General features: G+C 47.1%; 1 protein-coding gene across 6 annotated transcripts in view; it reads right to left on the reverse strand.

Moving 5' to 3' along the window:
- Nucleotides 1–22167, reverse strand: part of robo2 (roundabout, axon guidance receptor, homolog 2 (Drosophila)) — a 705158-nt gene that overhangs the window by 62822 nt on the left and 620169 nt on the right. For 4 of the 6 annotated variants that reach the window (XM_052468004.1, XM_052468005.1, XM_052468001.1 and 1 more), the window contains exons 15-19: nucleotides 19915–20039; nucleotides 19310–19481; nucleotides 16731–16919; nucleotides 15739–15765; nucleotides 12303–12345 (exon numbers count right to left, since the gene is read on the reverse strand). In XM_052468004.1, coding sequence (XP_052323964.1) covers nucleotides 12303–12345; nucleotides 15739–15765; nucleotides 16731–16919; nucleotides 19310–19481; nucleotides 19915–20039 — 556 coding nt within the window. The remainder of the gene's footprint in view (nucleotides 1–12302; nucleotides 12346–15738; nucleotides 15766–16730; nucleotides 16920–19309; nucleotides 19482–19914; nucleotides 20040–22167) is intronic. The other 2 variants (XM_052468006.1, XM_052468002.1) reach the window with 1 other exon arrangement.

Below are 22167 nucleotides of genomic sequence, written 5' to 3' on the forward strand. Positions count from 1 at the left end.
TATTACATGTGCTCGGATCCCAGTCGCCTTGGCAAAGTGACAGGCAAATTTATCACTCCAGGGGGCTTCTGGGTTGCCGGCAGGGGAAGATAAATGATAAAATAAAAGCACTCTCTGCTTAAATTGTTTCTGCTAATTCTGTTGAGGAGATTTATGAGTCTGTCTATTGATGTGTGAACGGAGATGTGTTAGGAATGTATGTTTGCACACAGGTCTGTGTGCGACGTAAACACGCAGGTAGGGCCTATCAGTTATCTATAGATCCATCAGTCATCTATCAGCGTTAGAGCAGGCTTGCTCAGTGCAGTGAAGACATAATGCATATTTTATGAAGATGAGCCAAGGGCACTATAGTGAAGATGTGTAAAGCCCTGGATAGAGGACAGCACAGCTTTAGATGCAGGTTGTTGATAATAATACCATTGAGATTGAGCCTAATGTTATAGTCTAATCTCATTCACCTTATTTAACACTTGTGTGGTGTTCGGGTCTGTGGGACCATTTTTCGATGTTTACTAAAATAAACATGATAAAAGGAATTATTTTTTCAACCTGAGATTCATTGGCCTTGGCTCATTTTCTGATAAAAACATATAAAATAACACATTTTCATTGAGTGCCCACTATGCACCCCCCTACACATTTATATTACAGTGGACCCGAACACCACAAAAATAATCTCTGCTCAGAGGGCCTTATAAATAATTTTTGCAGAGAGAGAAGCAAGTGTTGAAGGAGCGTCTTCAACTTTGGAAGATGAGGATCATGTCTCTTTCAATTCAGAGTCTGACATTGAGTTGGAAGAAGAGGATGAGATTGACCCTCAGCCAGCCCCAGGACCAGCCCGTTAGCAACCAGCTCATCAGCAGCCTGCAGGAGGAGAAATGGTTTTCTTGCCCAAGAAATGAGCCATGCCGCATGGCTGCCAATGTGATAAGGATGCAACCAGGGTCGAGCAGGCTGTGTGGGGTGCAGCGGTTACTCAACCAGGGCCGAGCAGGCTGTGTGGGGTGCAGCGGTTACTCAACCAGGGCCGAGCAGGCTGTGTGGGGTGCAGCGGTTACTCAACCAGGGCCGAGCAGGCTGTGTGGGGTGCAGCGGTTACTCAACCAGGGCAGAGCAGGCTGTGTGGGGTGCAGCGGGGCCGAGCAGGCTTACTCAACCAGGGCCGAGCAGGCTGTGTGGGGTGCAGCGGGCTGTGTGGGTGCAGCGGTTACTCAACCAGGGCCGAGCAGGCTGTGTGGGGTGCAGCTCAACCAGGGCCGAGCAGGCTGTGTGGGGTGCAGCGGTTACTCAACCAGGGCAGAGCAGGCTGTGTGGGGTGCAGCGGTTACTCCAGGGCCGAGCAGGCAGGGCCGAGCAGGCTGTGTGGGGTGCAGCGGTTACTCAACCAGGGCCGAGCAGGCTGTGTGGGGTGCAGCGGTTACTCAACCAGGGCCGAGCAGGCTGTGTGGGGTGCAGCGGTTACTCAACCAGGGCAGAGCAGGCTGTGTGGCGTGCAGCGGTTACTCAAGCAGGGCCGAGCAGGCTGTGTGGGGTGCAGCGGCAGGGCCGAGCAGGCTGTGTGGGGTGCACTCAACCAGGGCCGAGCAGGCTGTGTGGGGTGCAGCGGCAGGCTTACTCAACCAGGGCCGAGCAGGCTGTGTGGGGTGGGCAGCAGGTTACTCAACCAGGGCCGAGCAGGCTGTGTGGGGTGCAGCGGTTACTCAACCAGGGCCGAGCAGGCTGTGTGGGGTGCAGCGGTTACTCAACCAGGGCCGAGCAGGCTGTGTGGGGTGCAGCGGTTACTCAACCAGGGCCGAGCAGGCTGTGTGGGGTGCAGCGGTTACTCAACCAGGGCAGAGCAGGCTGTGTGGGGTGCAGCGGTTACTCAACCAGGGCCGAGCAGGCTGTGTGGGGTGCAGCGGTTACTCAACCAGGGCCGAGCAGGCTGTGTGGGGTGCAGCGGTTACTCAACCAGGGCCGAGCAGGCTGTGTGGGGTGCAGCGGTTACTCAACCAGGGCCGAGCAGGCTGTGTGGGGTGCAGCGGTTACTCAACCAGGGCCGAGCAGGCTGTGTGGGGTGCAGCGGTTACTCAACCAGGGCCGAGCAGGCTGTGTGGGGTGCAGCGGTTACTCAACCAGGGCCGAGCAGGCTGTGTGGGGTGCAGCGGTTACTCAACCAGGGCCGAGCAGGCTGTGTGGGGTGCAGCGGTTACTCAACCAGGGCCGAGCAGGCTGTGTGGGGTGCAGCGGTTACTCAACCAGGGCCGAGCAGGCTGTATGGGGTGCCTGTGATGACTTAGACAAGCCGTTGACTGGCTACAGCTGGCAAAGAAGAATCCTTCGCTGGCCACTTGTGATATTCTTCAAGATCTTGGACAGCTCGGCGTACAACGCGTTTGTCATCTGGATGGCATTGAACCCATATTGGAACAGAGGGAAGCTCCAGAGGAGACGGCTCTTTCTCTATGGAGCTGGGTAAGGCACTGGTAAGACCTCCAATCCAGAGGAGGCAACATTGGACCCCAGCTTCTGCAGCCATCCTGAGGAGGATTCAGGAAGTGGATGTTGGTGCCCCATCCGCCCGACTCACAGAACCAACAACTCCAATACCGGAAGCACATGTGAGTGATGTTGTTGCATGTGTGTATGTCTGACTCTCCTACCTTGGCCTGCTCTAACTATATATGTGAGTGAGATGTTAGTAAAATTCCTGAACTAAGTGTTTTCCTCATTCTATATTGAAGCCGGTAGCAACAAGAAAGAAGCACTATGATGTGTGTGGACCCATGAAGGACAGGAAGACAGAGTACACATGCATCAAGTGCAATAAATACATTTGCAACACACACACAGTAAAACTCTGTTAGTTGCGGCTCATTTATCATTTCCATTAAATACAGAATGTCAAATTTGTCCTTCCAATTTGTTCAGTTCAAAGCAAAAAACATCAATAGTGATGAACACCTGAAAACCTTATTTCATTTATATTTGTTCAAGATAAACTTGATTAATTCCACCCATGTCATGATTCTAATAGATTTTTGATGACAAAAATCACATTTTATTAAAAAGAAGAATAGTGCTTTTATTGATAAATGTGATCTAGCAGAGGTAAATGGCACATTTTAACCATATATGTCTATATTGCTTGTAATTGATATAAGTCAACATCTATGTATTAATTATTTTTACGCAAATTGTTATGGCTGTATTGTTTTAAAAACCCAATAATATTGTGGGTCCATCAGACCCGTGAACATTGGGTGAATAACAAAAAGATGAACACCACACAAGGGTTAGTAACGCGGAAACAAAACGATGTCAGAACGTTCTGTTACATGGAGGTCTTCCTTTGTGGCCTTCTTTCCGTTTTGCGCACGTTAGCTAGCTATCTCAAAATACCAAGAAACATCTTTCAAAGTCAAATAGCAAGTCTGTGCCACATCCATGGATTATTCAAGAGTGGGAGGACGAAATAAAAAATGGCCACATATCGCCAACAAAGACATTGTCAATTATTTCATTTTGTCTCTCGGTGTGGATGGGTCAGAGATGAGGAGATACAAAAGTACAGATGAATATAAATACCTCCACAGCGGCAAAGTTAGACGCTTGCTTATTCATTGTCTTGAGGATGACAACCTGGTGTTCCTCAAAGCAGATGTCCAGCCAAGTCAAAGCGAAACACACCATCATTCTGCCTGGATTCTTGTATCTTCAGTCAGCACGGTGGAGACTGCAGGGTGTTCTTGTGTTGTAAGGCAGGGGAAGTCTTGTAGTCATTAAGCTCCAATACTATGGAAGGTAGCTAGCTAGCTGGCTTTTTCTTTATCAGAACTTTATCATAACCTTTTTATGACTGATATGTTTGATGTTAGCTAGTTACTTAGCTAGCTGGCTAATTGTGATGATACCATATCACTGACCAGAACTGATAATGTTAACTAGTACAGCATGCCCACGTGATTCTTGGTTTCAGCGACTCATTGTGTAGTATATCAGCCTAATCTCGAATGGCAATGGGGTAGGTACAGAATCATGGTGAGTTTTACAAGCAAATAGGAAATGACCAACACAACCTAGACCTACTAGTTAAAAGGAAACTGTAAAATAGTAAACTGTGAATACCATATTATGTAAACTAGTGTGCTGTACTGTAATTGACTATTCTAACAGTAGTGTTTTGTTGGCGGTGCAGAATGCTGTGTATGGAGGATTGACAGGGGTGTTCTGTACAGATTAACATTGTCAATGGAACTCTGCGACACAGCAGAATTGATCTCCAAAAAGGTTTAGTGAGATCTGTTTCAAACATCACAAACAAAGTGAAGAGTTCTCTGACAGCACCCCGGCCACATCTCCATCTCTACATCCAAATCCTGCGTACCACTCCCACAATGCACTTAAGAAGAGTTTAGAAGGGGCCAAGGTTCGAGTAGGGAGCTTTCTGCACAAGTACATCAAAGCTAAACCAAACAGTCATCAAGTTCCAACCGCAGCAGCACAGCTACATCAGCCTCATGGTGAACACGGCATGAACCATGCAGTGTCAGAAACGCTTGTCATTTTATGACATTTATGTTAAGCTGGAGGAGTATAAATGAGCCAGCTTGGAGGACTTCACTAATCCACAGAGTGCCTCCCAATCGTGGTATGACGCTTGTAAAATTCCCACCACTGCTAGCTCAGCAAAGAAGGTTCCTGTGCGCATCTCAACATATCTCGACAACTTTGTGCGGGAGCATTTCTCCCCCCGGTTCCATGGGAACTCAGCAACCACATATGGCAAGGAGAATGAGCAGGTGGCCTACACATGGCTGGAGAGTAGAGGCACAGTAGTGAGTGTCAAGGAGACATGTCTTTCTGGAAGCCCAGACGGAGTGTTAAACTCTCAAGAACTTCTAGAAATCAAATGTCCTGTTCTGAGTAAGAAGTGTGAGTCTCTGACTGAACTGTTCTCTGGCAAACTCACTGATGTGAAGCTGGCGGATGGGGTTCCTCAGCGGAAACCTAATGGAACCCGTGGGTACTACATGCAGATGCAAATGGGCATGCTCTGCACAGGACTGGAGAGATGCAAACTGCTGATCTAGGGTCCATCCGAGCAGGTTGTTATTGATGTGACTTTTGATGTGAAGTTCTGTGCTGATGTTATCCCTAAACTGAAGGCATTTTATTTCACACATATGCTGCCAAGGAGAGTAGACGAGTTCCAGTCAGGTAGACTAACTGTGCTCTAAATATGTTCATCTATGTGGTATCAAGGCTCAGGCCTAATAACTTGTGTTTTGAAATAGTTGTGCCTTGTAAAGCTCTCTCTGTCAGCTCTACCTTATTATCTATGCATTACTCTTAATTGGCGTTTTTTTTTGTCTTGCCTCGTACAGCTCTCTTCATACATGTTTATCTAATGCCTACAGATAACTCCTTATGATTTATTAATATTTTAATTGTACCTTGTATGGCTCTTAATTTTCATATGGCACTTCATGAACTTACCTAAGCATACCATAACTCATCTTGCACTTGGCAAATTATGGTGTTAATGAAAACACTATGAAATTCCACTGACTTGACATTTTCTTTGATACTTAACATTTTGAAATGAAGGCTGAGGAGGCATGTCTAAGGGTTTCAAATGTGTTTTCAGTTTGATTCTGGGTTTGATTTTCAGTGTGGCACTTGATAAACAGTCTACCCTCTTGGTCTGCAAGAGACATTTTGATGTTGATTTTTAAAATGTTTAAATAGATTGAAGAAGGCATGACAACAGCACCGATTGGATGCCTGTAATTATCAGGAACAGGCAAAGCTACAGTATATTTAAAATGTATGAACATTAAAATTATTCAGATTAAATAGGAAACTATATATACAGTTGAAGTCAAAAGTTTACATACACCTTAGCCAAGTACATTTAAACTCAGTTTTTCACAATTCCTGACATTTAATCCTAGTAAAAATCTGTTTTAGGTCAGTTAGGATCACCACTTTATTTTAAGAATGTGAAATGTGAAACCTATACAGACAATGTCTTCATCAAACAACACAGTATCACGATGCATCAGTGACATGGCAGGAGATGTTTGAAACAATTACTGCTTTGCATACAAGCCAGTGAATGATATGTGTTGCAGCTGGATGAGTCAACAGACGTGGGGGGCCTGGCACAGCTCCTGGTATATGCCCATTATGTTAATGAGGGGTCAATTAAGGAAGACATCCTCTTCTGGAAACCAGGACAACAGGAAATTATATTTTTAAAGTACTGAACAGCTTTGTGACATCAAATAGAGTTTGATGGTCAAGATGTGTTGGTATCTGTACTGATGGCACAAAAGCCAAGACAGGGAGACATGGTAGAGTGGTAACGTGCGTGCAAGCAGTTGCTCCTGACGCCACTTGGGTACACTGCAACATCCACCAAGAGGCTCCCGCTGCCAAGGGAATGCCTGACAGCTTGAAAGACGTTTTGGACACTACAATGAAAATGGTTAACTTTGTTAACCCTGAACTCTCGTGTATTTTCTGCACTATGCAATGATATGGGCAGTAACCATGTAATGATTTTACAACATACAGAAGTGCGCTGGTTATCAAGGGGCAAAGTATTGATGCGTTTTTTTTAATAGAGACGAGCTTAACGTTTTCTTTACTGAGCATTATTTTCACTTGTCTGACCGCTTGCATGATGACGAGTTTCTCATATGACTGCCCTACCTGGATGATGTTTTTCTCACCTGAATGATCTGAATCTAGGATTACAGGGACTCTGCAACTATATTCAATGTGCGGGACAAAATTGAGGCTATGATTAAAAAGTTGGAGCTCTTCTCTCTCTGCATTAACAAGGACAGCACACCGGCCTTTACATCATTGTATGATTTTTGTGTGCAAATGAACTCAAGCTTACGGACAATGTCAAATGTGATATAGCGAAGCACATGAGTGATTTGGGTGCAGAATTACGCAGGTACTTCCCGAAACGAATGACAAACACAACTGGATTCGTTATCCCTTTCATGCCCTGCCTCCAGTACACGTACCGATATCTGAACAAGAAAGCCTCCTCGAAATTGCATCAAGCGATTCTGTGAAAATGTAATTTAATCAAAAGCCACTGACAGATTTCTGGATTGGGCTGCGCTCTTTGCCTTGGCAAATAGCGCTTCTTAAGGATCGGCGTTCCATCAACAGGACAGTTGTAAATCATGCAGCGCGTTATATCAAGTTCACAGATTTTAGAGAAACAACAAATGTTGGTACATATAAGTGTCTAATATCAGCTGAAAGCTTAAATTATTGTTAATATAACTGCACTGTCCAATTTACAGTAGTTATTAATGCAAAAAAATGCCATGTTCTTGTTTGAGGGGAGAACCTAACAACAAAACACTTTTTTCACAATGATAGGTTTGATAAATTCATCTCTGAAGGTGAAATGTGTACTTACATTCTGAAATCTTGCTCTGATTTATCATCCAAAGGGTCCCAGAGATAACATGAAGTGTCGTTTTGTTAGATAAAATCCTTTTTCATGTCATAAAAAGGTCCAAATAGCACGTGCGATCGATTTTGTATTTCCACTCGTTCAATTTGCAAAGAAAGGAATATGTGAAAACCTCACCCTAAACATTGTTTTAACGAGTCAAATCACGTTCGTATGAAAAATGGAATATGAATGCGAATGTTTCCTTCACGATTTGCCCAAATGTACCTGTGGACTTGACACCACATGTATTATTGTTCACTCATTTTTCAAGTTATCTACCTTAAACTTTGCACATACACTGCTCCCATCTTGTGGACAATATCGGAAATTTACAACCAGAGTGATGGCTAGAACTATGACATTTCTCTTGCATTTCAAAGATCGTGGTAGAAAAATACCAGTTGTTTTTTTTCTTTGTATTTTCTTCTACCAGATCTATTGTGTTATATTCTCCTATATTCAATTCACATTTCCGCAAACTTGAAAGTGTTTCCTTTGAAATGGTACCAAGAATACGCATATCCTTGCTTCAGGGCCTGAGCTACAGGCAGTTAGATTTGGGTATGTCATTTAGGCACAAATTGTAAAAAAGTGGGCTATCCCTAAGAATGTTTTAAGACACTGCTGCACTTTGCAACCACATACCTATGTGAGAGTGGATTCTCGGCCCTCACTAGCATGAAAACTAAATACAGGCACAGACTGTGTGTGAGGAAAATTATTTAAGACTGAGACTCCCTCCAATACAACCAAACATTGCAGAGCTATGAACATCCTTTAAAGCACACCCTTCTCATTAACCTGTGGTGAATTATTCACAATGTTTATTAACAAATAAAGTTGTGTATGTAAGATGGCTAAATAAGATATCTTTGTCACTTCCCACGAGTCAGGTTGTGACAAAAACTCACACTCATTCTTATGTTTACTAAATGTATCGTATAGTGTGAGTGTGGCAGGCTTACAATGATGGCAAAAAACAACATTTGAGAGTGTGCTGACTGACCCTGGTGCTAGAGGGGGTACAGCTGACCCTGGTGCTAGAGGGGGTACAGCTGACCCTGGTGCTAGAGGAGGTACAGCTGACCCTGGTGCTAGAGGGGGTACGCAGCTGGAGGTTGAATGTTTGAAGGGGTACGGGACTATAACGGGACTATAAAAAGCACTGCTGCAGAGTTTTGCTCGAATAATAGTGGCTGTATGACTCCCATCTGGAATGGAGATTTTGTGCTTTCTGAAGAGTATTTTCAGAGCAGTCGATGATGCAAGTGGTGTTGCACTGAGGCATTGTGTTCTCGTTCGTCTCCCTCGGAAGCCATGGAATGTAGATCCTCATGTGCTCCTCCATTGTGTCAATCGAGTAGGAAAGGATTCTGCTCACTACTCCCTGGGACACAGCAAAGCATTCCGCAAGATCACTGTCATGCCCTGACCATAGAGAGCATTTGTTTCTCTATGGTGTAGTAGGTCAGGGCATGACTAGGGGGTATTCTAGTTTATCATTTCTTTGTTGTGTTCTAGTTTATATTTTCTATGTTGGTGTTTTGTATGATTCCCAATTAGAGGCAGCTGGTAATCGTTGTCTCTAATTGGGGATCATATTTAAGTAAATATTTCTCCCACCTGTGTTTGTGGGATATTGTTTTGTGTTTGTGTCTGTGCACCACGTAGTCAGCTTTAGTTGTTCATTTATTTTTTATATTGTTTTGCTTTAGTTTCACTTCGCCTTGGTCCCGTTCTTATGACAACCGTGACAATCACCCTGGAGTAGATTCAGCTTCAGCTTCATCAAGGTTAACGGTATTTTATCCGTGAAATGCATTTTGAAGTAAACCTGGTAGAATTTCTGCAGAAATGCTACATGGTCAAAGAAAACAGTAAGTGAAAGGCCAGTATACAACACTGAGCTAGTGTCATTCTTCAGAATGGTTTGGGTCAATGGCTCTGCACCACCACATTGGGTTTGTTTGTAGCAGGTGGGCTTGTTGACTGGTTCTCTTGACACATAGCTGTGATCAGTAAGTTCTGGAACCTCCCATTGAGTACCAGCATCTTTACGCTGCGGTGGCATTGGCACACTGTTGATGTCCTGATGAGATGTTCTGTACTGGAGCATCATAGCCCAGCCACTTCTCAGGGAAAGGATGGTCTTCAGTCGGCCTCTTGTCCACAAAGTGATAAGAACAGTCTGAGGCTCCTCAGAGGAGGAAGGGGAGGACCATCCTCCTCAGTGAATTTCATAAATGTTTTAATTGTAAAACATTTAAAAAGCTATCAGTTTTAGATAAAACTATACTAAATATAATCATGTCACCAAATAATTGATTAAAACAGACGAATTTGCAAAGGCCTACAGTCACCTCAACAACACTGTGTAAGGTAGCACCATGGTGTAGCTGGAGGACAGCTAGCTTCCGTCCTCCTCTGGGTACGTTGACCTCAATACAAAACCGAGGAGGCTCATGGTTCTCACCCATTTCCATAGACTTGCACAGTAATTTTGACAACTTCCAGAGTATGTCCTCCAGCCTATCAGAGTTCTTGCAGCATGAACTGGCATGTTGTCCAGCCAATCAAAGGATCAGATAATTAATCTAGCACTGAAAGCATAAGCTACAGCTGGCTAGCACAGCAGTGTATAAAACGTGGTGAGTGGTTGACTCAAAGAGAGAGAAAGACACTAGTTGAACAAATACATTTCTTCCAAAATTAAGGAGAAAAAAGAGACAGTCATTTTTTCCACTTTCAGTTTCACACAAATGCAGTTAGCTAGTTCAGCCTGCTGAAACACCCTGCTCGGAGCGATGCTATGTTAGCCAGCTGGCTATGCCTTTCCAACACAACACTGTAACTCTTCCAAGTCAAGGTAAGCTTTCGGTATTCAATTATAATTTATTGCCACCGTGGCCCGCCGGTGTAACTGCTTACTGACTGTACACTGTAACATTACTGCATGATTGTAGCAGGTTTACCAACACGTTATTCATAACAAAAATATCTATTTAACCTTTTTTTAACTAGGCAAGTCAGTTTACAGTGATGGCCTACCGGGGAACAATGGGTTAACTGCCTTGTTCATTGGCAGAACAACATCTTTTTACCTTGTCAGCTCGGGGATTCAATCCAGCAACCTTTGGTTACTGGCCCAAAGCTCTAACCACTACCTGCCGCCCCACTAGGGTACCTGTCGCCCCACAAGGGTACCTGCCGCCCCACTAGGGTACCTGCCGCCCCAGTCAGCTAGCAGGGTAGCCTAGTGGTTAGAGCGTTGGACTTGTACCCGGAAGGTTGCAAGTTCAAACCCCCGAGCTGACAAGGTACAAATCTGTTGTTCTGCCCCTGAACAGGCAGTTAACCCAATGTTCCTAGGCTGTCATTGAAAATAATAATTTGTTCTTAACTGACTTGCCTAGTTAAATAAAGGTAAAATAAACATTTAAAAAATATGGTGACAACGATGTAGACTGTGTGTAGCGGCTTGGAAAGTTTGTTTTTACCTGGTCACATACAGCTGATGTCCACAAGCAAAGGGAAGAGGTGAGAAGAGGAGAGATGCGAGAAGAAATACCACATGGCTGCTATGAAAGTGAACTGTGTTTATGCGTGATCAGAGGTGTATTCATACTGCCAAGTCCGTTGAAAATGTTTCTTAAATGGAAGCAAACGGAACAATACATGGACAAACATACCTGAATTTGTCCAATAGAAAATCTTGTTTGCAACTGTTGGTCTAATGATTACACCCTATAGCAGCTAGATGCAGGCTAGAGTCTGCAAGGTGGTATTGAATGTCACTGTCTGTTCATGTGTCACTGTCTGTCACCTTGAATTTGTCTCTCAACCTGTGTGCATCTACATTGTAAACTTTAATTCATAGGCTACGTTGTAGCAATGTGTATAGGGAAAATTAGAGTACAATGTAGTAGCCTAAACCTATTGCTGTTACATTGACCTGGGTCAATTGACTATGAATAAGAGCCATCCAATATTGCTAAAATAATAAATAAGGCCATGCTCATGATGAAGGCTGAGGAGGCATGTCTAAGGGTTTCAAATGTGTTTTCAGTTTGATTCTGGGTTTGATTTTCAGTGTGGCACTTGATAAACAGTCTACCCTCTTGGTCTGCTCATCATCTTAAATGGCACTGACAGCCACTGGAACACACAGAGCCGGTTTGGTAGTTTCTTCAAGTTCAATGCTTTGAGCCAAATCCGAAGAGACCCATCGTCCTTAGTGGTGGGTGCAAATCAAAAGGCGCCTCACAACTGCACTCACTCCTCACAAAAGTCAGGTAGCCAAAACACTCCTGCTCCATGAACAGCCTCCGTTCATGCCAGTTATTTTGGCATCCCTTTACCAAACAAAAAAGGCCAGTTTTGTATGAATCCATGTTTGGGGAGTTGTGAGAAGCGATAGCAAGTGAGTTAGCTAGCTAGCTGCGAATTATTGGCCTGAAGTGCTTAACCGGAAGACCCCCACAATAAAACCAAAACAGACCCTGCCCAGATTTCTGTTGAAAATGAGATGAATAGCCTAATGTTATAGTCTAATGTTATAGTCTAATGTTATAGTCTAATGTTATAGTCTAATCTTATAGTCTAATGTTATAGCATAATGTTATAGCATAATGTTACAGTATAATGTTTGACTGGGTTGCTGGGTGTTAGGGAGTTGGTTTGAAAGCCCTTCAGAATAGAGGTGATGTGTTGTGTATGTTGTGGGTTTTGATTGGCAGACTGATGATAGGTGTGGAGTTGTTCGGCTCTGCGTGTGGAGAGAAGGGCTCTCTGTCCCTGATGGAACACTGACGGGTAGAACACTCACCTTCCATTGCTCATCAGACCTCCGTCAACACGCTGGAACGTCACTGGGGTCAGAGTGGAGGAGAGGAAAGAGGGGGGGCCAAGACATAAAAAGGACGAGAGAAAAGACAAAGCAATACGTTGAGTTTTCACATAGTTTCAATGACATTGATGACCACATGAAGGCTCTATTAACAACACTAATACCAGTTGATCAGAGAGGGTACTGATGATTTTAACACCCAATCATTATCAGGAATTCTCCTTGTGAACGATCAGACCACTACACCCCATACTCATGTGTCCTCCCAATGTCTTCTGCAGCTGGCTGGATATTGATGGCTTCACTACGGAATGCAGAGGCCTCACATTGTCCATTCTTATCATGTACATTTGAAAAAGATGTTGTGACTAAGATAGCAGATTGCATTTGTTTGCATAAAGTGACACGTAGTGTATTTCTCCCAAGGACAAGATGCTTGATCAGAGCAGAAACTAATTTGATTTAAAAGAATGTTGGTTTGAGTTATTATCGGATTTGTGATTAGAAAAAAAAATGATTAGAAAAGACAGAGGGCTCATTAGTCAGGTAGAATTAGATGTGTGGGGGCTGGATGGGAGTGAGTTACAGATCCCTCTAGTAGCAGGGTACTCTGACTAGCATGACTCTCAGAAGCCATAATGTGGCCTGTTCCATTACAGTGATCTATAGATATTAAATAAGGGTCTTTGTCAGCAGCTAGTAAAACTTTAGCAGCTCAGAGTAAGAGACCGTTTCATCTCTGCTCAACACGGATGATGACAAGAATACATCAGAAGACTGAGAATGTAAAACTTCAATGGATCACAGGAAATAGAAAGAAAAGAGGTAAAGAAGCCCAGAGTTTTGGAAATCACCCTGTGCAGATGACAGGGGGAGAAGGACAAAAGAGAACCCTGCTTGAGTTGAGGAGCTGATAGTATTTTGGCTCATTTGTTGTCTAGATGGAGATTAAAGGGAGGAGGAGGGCTGAACATTTCTTCTCTCCTCTCCCCCACTCAGGTTTATTTCCCGACAAGCCCAGGCACGGGCTAAATAAAGTCCTCAGAGAAAACAAGAAGAAAGGAGGAGAGGAGATGGGGTTTTCTAAATGAAGGAAGTGGCTTGGGTGTGACACAGAAAGGAGCTGCTGGTAGGATAACCTCTCTACTGTGTCATCAACCACTACAGGTTTGACCAACCAAAACATATTTACCATAATCATTCTTGAACGGTACATGAGCATGTTGCAGTATAAGAGTAAAACAAACCACAACACAGGATAATGATTAAAATAAGAACTCCCTTCTTAAACCTTTACTGTTCTTTTGCTTCAGTCATACCACACTGGTTTATTTGCATTCAGCTTTGACAACTACTCTATAGCTACTTCTCTTTGTTCCACTACCAATAAACTATTCTCTTTCTCTCTCTCTCCATTTACTAGGAGAAGAAGAAGAGGAGGGAGAAGGGAATACGGAGGCTGATACTGTGCTCTGCCGTGGGGAGGCCTCTGATGTCCATATCTGTGCTCAGACACATTTCTGCTCTGCTGTGGAGGACTTTAATGTTAGCCAGCCTGACGTGGCTGTGCCCAGATAAGCACTTTCTCCAATATGAATACAGATTAATCCCCTTTAATAACCATTAAAGGGGGGAGGACATAATCAGCATATACAAATTCCATCAAATCTTCTTCCCTGCTGGCCGCGTGCCTCCACACACCCGTGATTTAGTCTCCTGTATGACTGCTTTACTGTAGGAGACAGACGGGAGGACACTGTGTGGGCATCACCTCATCTCCTAGCTCCTAGCTAGCGAACACCCTAAAATGACACACCACTAAAATACAACCACCATCATTTTCATATTAAATCTATCTAAACCAGTCCTGTTCGCCCCTTTTAGTCCTTGACTCAAATGTCATCTTCCAGTGGACACCACCCTGATCCTCTAGCCTCAGTGCAGTGTGCTTACAATCTAATACACACACACATACACTCTTCAGTTTCACTAGTACGTTTGAGAGGATCACTTATCTCCCAGCGGCCAGAGCACCAGGTGAGAATAGGGAGATCGGGGAGAGAAGCAGGTGTCACACCCTGATCTGTTTCACCTGTCCTTGTGATTGTCTCCACCCCCCTCCAGGTGTCGCTTATTATCCCCGGTGTAGTTATCCCTGTGTTTCGTCTGGTACTGTTTTGGACTCTCACCTGTCCCTGACCTACCTCTTGCTACCCCTTGGATTAATACATATCGGAGCTCAACCATCTGCTTCCTGTGTCTGCATTTGAGTCTCGCCTTGTGTCCTTATAGCAGGGGGTGTATCACAGAGAGGATGTGTTGACTGGAGTGGCAAGACTCCAGCCAGAACCCCCAGCCAGCCTCCCTGCACTGGCCTTATCTCAGTCACACTGCTGGTACTGGACCAGTAGAGAGGAACCCCAGTCTGAGGGACTCATTTAATCTGTAATGGACTATGTTCTCCTCCATTCTCCATCGCATCCCTCTCTCCAGGAGAGTACACTGGTCAGACAGAGGCTTTTCTCTCCTGTATTTACAGTTTATTCCATCGAGAGACAGAGGCTGATTGCTCGCTTACTCAACATGCCAGTGCCAGTCATGTCCACTTTGGGAGAGCATGTACTGTGAATGCTTTACAATATAGGGATAACATTGTTACAGTTATCAAACTAACTGCAATTAACATATTAGTCCAGGACATATAGAGTAGAGGAGCAACTTAACACTAGGAAGAGGGATAAAGAAAACTACCATCAAAAATACAAACAAGTAGCCATTGAGGATATTTCAGAGGGGGAACATAATCACATATAACTACCAATCAACACCAACACCTGTAGAAAGAGAAGGACCCCTTCACGCCCAATGCATACATCTCACAGGAACATCAAGAGGGGAGTCAAGCATCTTAAGGAGGAATACCCACTACCATCAAGAGGAGAGACGCAACAGAGATACCAGACAGACGGATGTTCATCGAAACATTGATGGTCAAAACACCCATACATAGACACACAGCAACACAGTACAGTATGACAACCAGGCTGATGACTCAGCTGGGATAGGGACAGTTGTATGCAGCCTAATTAAAAATCCACAACATTTACGAATTTAGGCAGGAGCTATTTCTATCCATCTACTCCAGCGGGAAAACAGGTGTGAAATATGGTGTTTTGCCACCTCAAGGTAGGGATTTGATTTGTATTGGGCAAGGCCTGGAGTCTGTCAAACATATATAATGTAGGCAGGAGAGGAGAGGAGAGGGACCTGTGGCAGGAGGTGAGGAGGTGAGGAGGGGAGGGACCTGTGGCAGGAGGTGAGGAGGGGAGGAGGTGAGGAGGGCAGGAGGTGAGGAGGGGAGGGACCTGTGGCAGGAGGTGAGGAGGGGAGGGACGGACGGACAAATGATCAGTACCTGCAGGGGTGAAGGTGAAGGACTGAACTGCAAAACAAGAAGACAGAAAAGTTGTGTGTTAAAAGCCTGCAGAGGTGTTGTAAGCAGTGCATTGGGGGGAGCTCTGCACACTGGGGCTGAGGGACAGTGAGGCCAAAGGGGGCCAGAGGAGGGGGCCCATCAACATGACCCAAAAAGCAGCTCAGAAGCCACAGAGATGTAGAGACAGCACCAAAAAGATTACACAACATACACAAAATGTAACAAACAGAAATTAAGAACAGGTTACAGCCATTTGACTGACTGTGGCAACATCAATAACTGTTCAATAACAAGTTCTAAAGTCAAATTGCTGAAGGAATTAAAAAAGAGAAAAAATACAAACTATTGAGAGAGCGAGATAACTATTTTTCTTGTACTGTTGATTTAAAGTCCTAAATCCATTGTTGAATAACAGTAAATGCATTGCTAATGTGCCATCTACTTCCCACTCTCTATTTAAATAGGCTGGCAGAGGAAGGCTGTCCATGGTGGTTGACTGTCCTGACTGGGGTCGAGCACCCACACTCAGACTGAAATTCCAGGGTCGGTGTGTAGGAGGATGGATGGACTGGCTCCAGCTCCAGCATGGCTCAGTCCTGAGTGACCGGCCAGACCAGCAGAGTCAGTTATACCAGCGGCCCACTCAGGCCATGCCACCCTAGGCTAGTATCAATACCGTGGGAGGATGTGTCAAACATCACAACTTGATTCGCGCCAAGACTCTGCTCTGCTTCAAGATATTCCATCTGAGCCTCACCATCTCAGACAATAGAAATATCCCCTCACAATAGAGTCAATAAATAAGTATTTTAAACATAGGATGCTAATGAGGAAGTTTGTTGAGTACTCTGCATTGGTGGCAAGAAAACAAGCTCCCAGAGGTAGGGTGTGTATTTGCACAAGTACAGTACAGTTTGTATGTTGTGTGCAGAATTGGTGTCTGTGTGCACTCTCCAGTCTGCCTGTCTAACCTGCGTAGTTGCTGAGCCCCTTCCTCTTCTTCCTCCTCCAGTACAGCCAGATACTGAAGCCCATGAGGATAACCCAGCAGGCCCCTCCGATCCCCGCTATGAACGCTGGCTGCTTCACCACGTCTGTGATCTGCTCCGTGATGCTGTTGTTCCTGTTCCCACTTATGATCACGTCACGGAAGTCCTTACCTGGGGTGGGAGGGACAGGAGGGACAGGGGGGACATGAGGGACAGGAGGACAGGAGGGACAGGGGGAACAGGAGGGACAGGAGGGACAGGGGGGACAGGGGCGACAGAAGGGACAGGGGGAACAGGAGGGGCAAGGGGGGACAGGAGGGACAGGGGGACAGGGGGACAGCAGGGGCAAGGGGGACAGGGGGACAGGAGGGACAGGGGGCCACAGGGGACAGGAGGGACAGGGGGACAGGAGGGACAGGGGAGAGAGGGGGACAGGGGCGACAGAGGGGACAGGGGGACAGGAGGGGCAAGAGGGGACAGGGGGACAGAAGAGACAGGGGGGACAGGAGGGACAGGGGCGACAGAAGGGACAGGGGGGACAGGAGGGGCAAGGGGGGACAGGAGGGACAGGGGGGACAGGAGGGACAGGGGGATAGGAGGGACAGGAGGGACAGGGGGACAGGGGGACAGGGGCACACGAGGGACAGGGGGACAGGAGGGACAGGGGGCCACAGGGGACAGGAGGGACAGGGGGACAGGAGGGACAGGGGGAAAGGTGGGACAGGGGGCAGGAGGGACAGGGGGACAAGAGGGAAAGGGGGAAAGGGGGGACAGGAGGGACAGGGGAGAGAGGGGGGACAGGGGCGACAGAAGGGACAGGGGGGACAGAAGGGGCAAGAGGGGACAGGGGGACAGGGGGACAGAAGAGACAGGGGGACAGGAGGGACAGGGGTGACAGAAGGGACAGGGGGGGACAGGAGGGGCAAGGGGGGACAGGAGGGACAGGGACAGGAGGGACAGGGATAGGAGGGACAGGAGGGACAGGGGGACAGGGGCACAGGAGGGACAGGGGGGGACAGGGGGACAGGGAGGACAGGAGGGACAGGGGGACAGGAGGGACAAGGAGGAACAAGGGGGGCAGGAGGGACAGGGGGACAGGGGGACAAGGAGGAACAAAGGGGGCAGGAGGGACAGGGGGACAGTGGGGACAGGAAGGACAAGGAGGGACAAGGGGGGAAGGAGGGACAAGGGGGACAGGGGGGACAGGGGGACCAGTGGGGACAGGAAGGACAAGGAGGGACAAGGGGGGAAGGAGGGACAAGGGGGACAGGGGGGACAGGGGGACCAGTGGGGACAGGAAGGACAAGGAGGGACAAGGGGGAAGGAGGGACAAGGGGGACAGGGGGGACAGGGGGACCAGGGGGGACAGGAAGGACAAGGAGGGACAAGGGGGGAAGGAGGGACAAGGGGGACAGGGGGGACAGGAGGGACAGGGGGGACAGTGGGGACAGGAAGGACAAGGAGGAACAAGGGGGGAAGGAGGGACAAGGGGGACAGTGGGGACAGGAAGGACAAGGAGGGACAAGGGGGGAAGGAGGGACAAGGGGGACAGTGTGAGGGTGTGTATGCCAGGTTGATTGTTTAAAAAACAATGCTGAAAAAGTATTCAGCATTGTAATAAACCATTTTGTAATAAACCATGTTGTCCCCTTGCCCCCCACATATTCACTAAGAGCTCAATTCTACCTCAAGATATGCCTTCGACCTCAACAGGAAAATGTGAATTCTATGCACAGACTTGTAGTTAGGATTGGGCTCCAGGTATAGAGCAGTAGATACGATAAGATACAGAGGCAATACCAGAGTCTTGTCAATTACAGCTAACATATTGACTGAGAGAGTAGAACATGGGTGTGCAGACAGAGAGAGGGGAGGGAGGCGAAATCCTAAAAGCTGATGACAACCCCTCAGGTGATCCTGCTGTTTGCTTAGCTCAGACTCTAATTTTCTTCAGTAAAATAGACCATGTGAGATGAGAGGCACACACCCTGTTCCGGATCGATCTTCCAATCGAAGCTCACTCTGACTTGTCTGCCTGACACTATTTCATGGAGTGCAATAAGAATTGGTTCTCAGAAGAGCACACATGACAATATATGTGCAATCTTTGGCTTGGACAACTGAGATGGATTATAGGAGTGACATTGGGGAAATAAGAGTATGCTACAGGCCAAGCCATCAGTTATGGGTGAAATCAGACAATCTGCCCCTGGTCCACATAAATCACACAGAACTACACCACAGCCCGGCAGCTACATATCAAAATAACAGAGGTATGGTTTAAATACAATCAGTCTGACTGATCATTAATGTCACACACTCTCTAATAGTAAATACTTTTGCCCCAATCAGTGATAATATTGAGCATTTTGTGTTCACTGCCTAGAGGCCATGTTAATTGCAGTAATGTTTCATTTATTTTTTTATTTTTTACGATATCTGTCAAAAGTGAAATGGGCTTTTCTGTAATTATGGATGAGTAATCAATAGACCACTTTTACATTCCTACATCATTCTACTATAAATCTCCCTTTAGCTAACCCCCCTTCCCCGTCTCTTACCGATGACGATGGGCTGAGGTTCACTCTTGACCCCCACACCTGCGCTGGTGCTGGCGGCAACCTCCACCCGATACAGCACCCCCACCTGAAGCCCCCCCACAACCACCGACCGGATGGCTGCATCAACTGTCTTATTCACGTGGAAGCGTGTCTCATTCCCTAGGCACCAGATCTGAAGAGAGGGAGAGGGAGAGGGAGAGGGAGAGGGAGATGGAGGAGAGGGAGAGGGAGAGGGAGAGGGAGAGGGAGAGGGAGGGAGAGGGAGAGGGAGAGGGAGAGGGAGAGGGAGAGGGAGAGGGAGAGGGAGAGGAGAAGGAGAGGGAGAGGGAGAGGGAGAGGGAGAGGGAGAGGGAGAGGGAGAAGGAGAGGGAGAGGGAGAGGGAGAAGGAGAGGGAGAGGGAGAGGGAGAGGGAGAGGGAGAAGGAGAGGGAGAGGGAGAGGGAGAAGGAGAGGGAGAGGGAGAGGGAGAGGGAGAAGGAGAGGGAGAGAGGAATAGAGCGTCCTGTCACATTGGCATCAGGCAGAGTATTATATTGATTCTGATGGCATCTCAGTAAGCCAGAGTCATCAGGTTACATCCAGTCTATCTTCTTTCAGTAACCTGCCTTGTACTCCTGGATGATGCCGTTCTGGTGGTCTGGAGGAGGGGGGTCCCAGGAGATGCTGATGGAGGTGCTGTTCTGATTGCCCACCATCAAGACTGTAACCTGCAGGGGAGGGGCACTGGGAGCTGGGGTTGAGGGGAGACAGATAGGGGGGGGGGCAGTAGACTGGTCAGGGAAGAGGGATAGCATTCCATTCTCCGATACACACACAACCTCACTCACACACACACACACACACACACACATACTCTCTCACACTCATCTTTATTGTGTTGGGAGTGTGTGTAGTTGTTAGCAGGTGGAAGACACAGGTGGCTGTGGGGAGAGCAGCAGCTCATTAGAAGGGGATTTACATGGAGAACAGGCAGGTCTGACATGTCCATCTTTAACATTTCACTATGATTTAATATCCCAGCCCTTGCTCCTGCTCCAACACAGAGGGATTCACACACAGAATAGTGCTATTGATTTTCAGAGTAACAGCCAGGCAGAGTCAGACAAGTCTCCTCAGTCAAGCTATGACTCCCATTTTGACTCAGCCAGGGTGGCATGTGGGTCAACAGGCTTATAGGACAGGCTTATAGGATGAGCCATACAGCAGTGCAGTCATACGTGAGGAAAATATGAAGACATTTATTTTTGGGAGAATTGAAACACGAGGCTAGGTAAACATATTGACTGGTTCCATCGATCAGCCAGGTGGAACTAAAGCCAGTGGGGAAAAGAGCAGGGGGGGGCTCTAAAGTGAGGAACAGCTCTATAGATGGGGTTTGTACATGGCCTGAGAGACAGAGCCCAGAGCCCACAGCAGACACCATCCCCTGAGAGACAGGGCCCAGAGCGCACAGCAGACACCAGCCCCTGAGAGACAGGGCCCAGAGCCCACAGCAGACACCAGCCCCTGAGAAACAGGGCCGACAGCCCAGAGCAGACACCAGCCCCTGAGAGAGAGGGCCCAGAGCCCACAGCAGACACCATCCCCTAAGAGACAGGGCCCAGAGCCCACAGCAGACACCAGCCCCTGAGAAACAGGGCCCAGAGCCCACGGCTGACACCAGCCCCTGAGAGAGAGGGCCCAGCGCCCACAGCAGACACCATCCCCTAAGAGACAGGGCCCAGAGCCCACAGCAGACACCAGCCCCTGAGAAACAGGGCCCAGAGCCCACGGCTGACACCAGCCCCTGAGAGAGAGGGCCCAGAGCCCACAGCAGACAACATCCCCTGAGAGACAGGGCCCAGAGCCCATAGCAGACACCATCCCCTGAGAGACAGGGCCCAGAGCCCATAGCAGACATCAGCCCCTGAGAGACAGGGCCCAGAGCCCACAGCAGACACCATCCCCTGAGAGACAGGGCCCAGAGCCCATAGCAGACACCATCCCCAGGTTTCATTATTAACCACACATCGTTGTCATCGCATAGAAACTCACTGACCAAGCGTGCGTGCAGGTAAACGAATAACAACGAAGCAAACTGAAAATAAAGTTTTAAAAAATTATGTATTTCTCATTTCCGCTGCGACTGGCAGAATGCTGACAGGTCAATTACTCTGAGGCTGCCTCTCTCTCACCTTCCCCAGCTAGCCCCCACCCCTTTCCAAAATGGCACGTGTCATGCTGCAGATAAACGCTCATCCCTCACTGCAGTCATACTGGTACACTGACCCCCAAAAGGCCAAGAGAGGACCAGGCAGGGAGGAAGAAGACAAACGGCTCCAATGATGAACACCATATTAGAAACCCCCACCAACGGAGCAGCACATCTCCCACCATGCTTAGAGGCCTCCGCCTCCCTCCGCAGCTGTGTTAGATTACACAAAGGTGACAAAACGCTAAGTAGCAGCAGCCATCAGAGACAATGTCGTTCAAAGTTAACGTTATGAATGATTTAACAGCTTATGAATATGCATATTTGCACTAAACAATACACAGTTCTCGTTAGGAACAGTAGCGGCTGCTCTAATATAGCCATTAACCTAGTGATGTATGGCTGGCAGGAATGTGACCCTCTGTCTCCACACACACACACACACACACACACACACACACACACACACACACACACACACACACACACACACACACACACACACACACACACACACACACACACACACACACACACACACACACACACACACACACACACACACACACACACACTGCCATCACTCCCATACTAAACAGTGGAGTGCTAATCTGGGCCTCAGAGCTATTGAGATATGCAGTAACTAATTTTCTATGCTGGGAAAAGA

The sequence above is a fragment of the Oncorhynchus keta genome, chromosome 18, assembly GCF_023373465.1.
Source record: "Oncorhynchus keta strain PuntledgeMale-10-30-2019 chromosome 18, Oket_V2, whole genome shotgun sequence".
Lineage (NCBI taxonomy): Eukaryota > Metazoa > Chordata > Actinopteri > Salmoniformes > Salmonidae > Oncorhynchus > Oncorhynchus keta.